The sequence below is a fragment of the Anopheles aquasalis genome, chromosome 3 (assembly GCF_943734665.1).
Source record: "Anopheles aquasalis chromosome 3, idAnoAquaMG_Q_19, whole genome shotgun sequence".
NCBI lineage: Eukaryota > Metazoa > Arthropoda > Insecta > Diptera > Culicidae > Anopheles > Anopheles aquasalis.
Window position 1 is genome coordinate 59,171,049 of NC_064878.1, and position 5,000 is coordinate 59,176,048.

General features: G+C 48.0%; 1 protein-coding gene across 2 annotated transcripts in view; it reads right to left on the reverse strand.

Annotated features, from left to right (window-relative positions):
• The window catches only part of LOC126577016 (uncharacterized), a 124,702-nt gene that overhangs the window by 50,668 nt on the left and 69,034 nt on the right, over positions 1-5,000 (reverse strand). For both annotated transcript variants that reach the window (XM_050238376.1, XM_050238375.1), the window contains exons 5-6: positions 4,776-5,000; positions 2,883-3,032 (exon numbers count right to left, since the gene is read on the reverse strand). The exon at positions 4,776-5,000 is cut by the window's right edge and continues 984 nt beyond it. In XM_050238376.1, the coding sequence (XP_050094333.1) occupies positions 2,883-3,032; positions 4,776-5,000 (375 nt within the window). The remainder of the gene's footprint in view (positions 1-2,882; positions 3,033-4,775) is intronic.

Genomic DNA, 5,000 nt, shown 5'->3' on the forward strand with positions numbered 1-5,000 from the left:
TGATGATCGTTCCTGGAGTAAGACATCCCATAAGAGTTTCAAGGTTTGCGGCACATGAAGCATGCTTAAACACACATGAGTATGTGGCAGCCTTCTCTAAACATAATGCTCGGTAACGTGCATCGTTTATATGCTAGCCAACGTTAAATGCCTATTGGAGAGCCATTTACAAACTCATCATTACCGGTAATGCACATGGGACCTGGAGGGATAGACGCGCAAATTGTGCAGCATATTCGACTATGTTGGTTTCGGCACATATTACACATGTTGTACTCAACATCCACATCCCAACGGCATAGAACGCTAAATATCTTCTGAGTTGGTTATTTTCTACTCCTCATCAGCCATCATGCTGATCCTGGTGATGACGATCAGCATGGATCAAAGTCAACCATCCAGGAGTCATAGACGAACCACCAGTACATGTCCATCGAAATGTTTGGCCACTAGCTAGCTTTAAGTGCTACACGGGGAAAATCGCCAGGAAAAGTAATGGTACTGATCGCAAAGGTAATAAAGCATGGAATGGAAACCATTGAGGGCTGAGCTTTCTTGATCGACGATCGAGATTCCTTCTCCTTTACGTGTTGCATTAACATACCGGGAGTGCGGGTGTGAAATGAGCATCATGGAACAAATGTGATGTTATGAAACATTTATAGTTAATGAGCCTTTGTTCTTGCTCATTTTTGCTGGCTAAAATTGCGTCAAATGTGGCCTAAAACGTGGCCTAATTAAAATGTAGCCTAAAACGACCAGCAAAATCCAGCCCATTCGGAAAATCAAGAAAGTTTGGGAAATGAAAATGCACCAGCATAAAAAAAGCATAACTGATGCTGGACTCAATCAGAGCACTTGACTGGGAGCTGTCTTCTCAACTGCACCAGACATGGGCCCCTTTCATTATTGTTTCCCTCGTTCGGGCACACGATGGTTGAGCATAAATTATTTTCCTGTCAGGATGACCGAAATTGGGTGAATGGAATCGGACAACAACAAATCGGAAAGGCGACAACATGGATAAATGTTAGAATAGCATGGAAGAGTATGTTTGCAAGAAAGACAAAGTGATAGAAGTTCAAAGTAATTCGGCTTTCAGGCGTAGCTCTGATACCAGGCCGTTTAACTAGTAATCAGAACAAAAATTAAAATTCTTTTTTTCATCTCCGACAGTTCCGACTACGAGCAAATGATCAGCCTTATGAAGGAGTACTTTCCACCAGGGCCCCAGCCGGGACCGTCCGGATTACACCATGCCGACGATGAGATGCCACTCCAACTCATTGACGACGACGACGATGACGACGAAAGGGTGGAACGAGTTGGTAAGTTTGATTGTTTATTTTGTTATTTGTATTTTATTTTTACTTTTTATTCAGGGAAATCTATCTTGGAAGTTCTGCCAAGGATAAGAAGAACCGGGAACATCCGCATTCATTTTTCAACGGATGGGGTTAACACGGTTCGTAACAGGGATAGAACGTATTTCTGGTCAATTTCGTTCCGCATTATTGGCCAAAGAAAACTGGGCATTTTGACCGCTGGGGCCAGTTTAGGGAGCACCACTACACCGCCGAGATCGTTCATGCAGGATTTCGTAAACGAGGTGAATGCACTCCTAAGGGAAGGACTTCAGGTGGATTGCCAACCCTCGCGAGTAGTACATTTTCGTTCCTTTGAGAGAGATAGCGGCGTGCTTATGGACGATTCCTAGCACAACGCTCGGAAATGTATCGTGCAAATAAATCACCGCGACACGAGAGACCAAACCCTTCTCAACCGACCGGAACCGCGCACCATCGGGTATCGGCCGTTCAAGCGTCCACTGGGACACCGGGACTGGGGGGTACCGGGGGCGGTAGGGGCAAACAATATTGCCGAGCGTTGCGCCACTATGACGTAGGAGGAATTGTCCATCATTTTGTGACAGCGCCCTACCATCTTCGGGCCTCGGTTTGCGGCCTTCCGGGAGCTCCGAAGGGATTAGGGAATCGTTTGTTAACGAATAAATTTGCGTACGTGTTGAACATGAAGCACTCCCCGCCCCCCCCCCCCCCCTCATTTCCCCCTTCGGCCACGCGGCAGGAGGCCCCTGATGCAGGAGCGGCGAATGAACAAAAGTTAGACACCATACACGGTACGTGCAGACACTTGTTGGTTGTGTGACGGTGGAGGAGAGGTGATAAAGAAACCAGAGGATTCTTGGTATTATGAATAACGAGAGAACCGGCGAGAGAACAAAACTTGGAAGATATCTTGCAGTCCCAACAGCAACTACCACGCCAGGGAGAGTCGCCCTGTAAAGGTCAGCTTTAAAGATTCGCGATGTCCTCGCCCGCCCCATTTTCTACTCGGTTCTGATGTGGCTTTAATGACCGTAGGTTGGCTGAGCTCAACACCCATCGCGTGTAGGGCAGCATGAAAGAGTTGGCCATAAAATGAACGAATATAATGAGACTAGAATGAAGGAATTAGCCACATAGAGCATAGTGGCCACAGTCCGTTTAATCTCGTTTCTATGCCTACCCGTCTCTGGGCGGTGGAAATAGGATCCTCAGATGTCAATGCAATTAGCCCGCCATAGTAGTGCTAGTCGTTGCTATGAAGCAACCATCACGTGGCTTCTCGCCTGCCCGGCTGAGCTGACATGACCAAAATTGAGTTATGCGAATTAGATGCCCTCAGGCAAACGGATTACGGATACGGCATAGCCCGTGGGCGTGTTGATGTAGTATTAAAATACCTAGCTTAGAGACGACCATAGGAAATGCCATAGGAAATGGAGCCGGGCGGCGGTGGGCCACAGTGTTATGCAAATTCATCTTTTTATCCTCCTCCACGATGGCCACAATGTTAAAGTATCGTCTCTGTACACTCACCTGTAGCGCATGAAGGATTTGGGCAGCGAACGGCTTTTCAGTTTCATCTCCACCTTCCGCTTGATTGAGCCCGCCGGTAAAAGGGCGCCACCACCGCCGCCGCTGGTAGACACCCCGGATGTCCGGGATCTTGCCGATGACGACGAGGACCTGCCCGAAGAGTTGACCGGTTGCAGCGAACCGGAAATGGCCGGATGGGTTCGGACGATGATGCGATGACAGGCGCAGTGGCGTTGTTAGAGGGGGGCACAATTTATTGTGCAGGAAAAAAAGAACAGCCGAGAGATAGAGAGAGGGACAGGGAAAGAATGGGAAGAAAATAAAGGAAAATGTGTTACTGGCTTTGTTCGTACAGGGGCGTGGGTGCGAGGCTGTGAAAATATTATCATTCCTCGCATGACGTTCGGTGTGGCTTTGTTTAAAAATAATCAACATTTTTCATGCCTTTGTGCGGCCAAATCATGCTCATTGTGGTGTGTTTGGTTGTCAGAACTGGAAATTATTGCTGTGTGAAAACCCTCGTCATTCTACTGCTCTTTCCTGGCCATTTTTCCGGCTACCATCTGTTCCCTGTGGTCACCAGATCGATCGAAACTGAGCTGAGATGGTTCTAGCTGGAATTGTGATCCAAGAGTGCGGGGTGCTTCAAAGTCAAGGTAGACAAGAGCGTGTTACATAACAGCCTGATGTCCGCCTGATGTGCATTTACATTTAAATTAAAACCCACATTAAAACAGAGACCTCTGGTAAGAGAGCGAGAGAAAGGGTAGTAAAGCTGGGAATGTTATTTAAAATTTATCAAACAGGGAAACGCAACCTTAAAGAGCTGCGTCACAGACACCCGAAGAGACCGAAATCCGCGCCGAAATTCTGGCATAATCCAGATATGATATCTTCCGAAATGGATGAAGATGGATCGCACTCGCTCAGCGCACTCATAAGTCCCTGTCAACGCCGATGCAATGGCATTCAAATCGAAAATGGCGAAGCAATTTCTTAACCGGCTGAAGAAACACCATTCATCATACCAATATCAGGCGGCCACGGTTCGTCCTTTGGCACAGACCGCCCCGTGTGATGGTGACAAGCAGACGCGTTTTCGGCAGGATTCTGCATTAATAATGAATCGCTCCGTTTCACACGCCCCTGCCCTGGTGTCCTGTCCTCTGTTATGTGTCCTTGGGCTCGACAATGATTCACATTATTCTTTCTTTTTTCCGCCCCCCGGCGCCCCGCTCGTATCGTTTTAATATGAAAATTTATGTCGACTAAGGTGCGAAGTTGGGATCATCGTCGAGATGACGTCGGCGTGGCGTGATGATACTGATCTTTTCGCATAATTCTCTTCGTTCACCTGAAGAACCGGCACCGGTGAAGGAAGGCAGGTGAATGGGTTGTCTCCAGAGCACAGGCGACAGACCCCGGACCACCAGATACATTTATCGATCGAAAAAGGATTGAGGAGGCTCAGGATGGGGCAAATGTTTTGTGAAATAATCCACCGTGGATTAGTGAGGGTCAGTGAAAGGAATATTTGATAGACGTACGGACAATGCATTCCGTCGATCAGATCGTTGATTCTAGCCTCGAGGGGGTTCCAGTGGCCACGAGGGGGGGGACTTATAATTTCATTTCCCTAAAGGGAGCTTGCCTGTCCCAGATTTTGCTTCTGGGCACGTGTAGTGAACATGAACATGAGTGATAAGCAAACTCTTGTGGTAAATATCGTGGCTTTTCATGCTTTTCCTGATTACCGGTGGTTCTAGACTAAGCAAAACGATGCATGAAATTCAGGTTAGCAAGAAAGAGGTGCCACATTTCACTTTTCGACTGGATTGAGATGAAGTTGTTTTTGGCATGCCACTACCCAATGCAGCTTGACGATATCCTTACCTCGGTCTGCCATCACGCATCTCGTTGCCAGTGCCGCCAGTGCAAGCTTTGCCATGCTGCTCTCCGCGGTCCGTGGTCAATGCCGGATGTTGCTTTTGCTGCCTGCCGCCAGCGATGCTACTGCTGCTGCTGTTGCTATTGTAACGATTGACTCTCGATGTCGCTGACTTCGACAAGCCGTTGTTGATGGAGCCGGCCATCGTCGAGGTCACCGTGGAGGTGTTA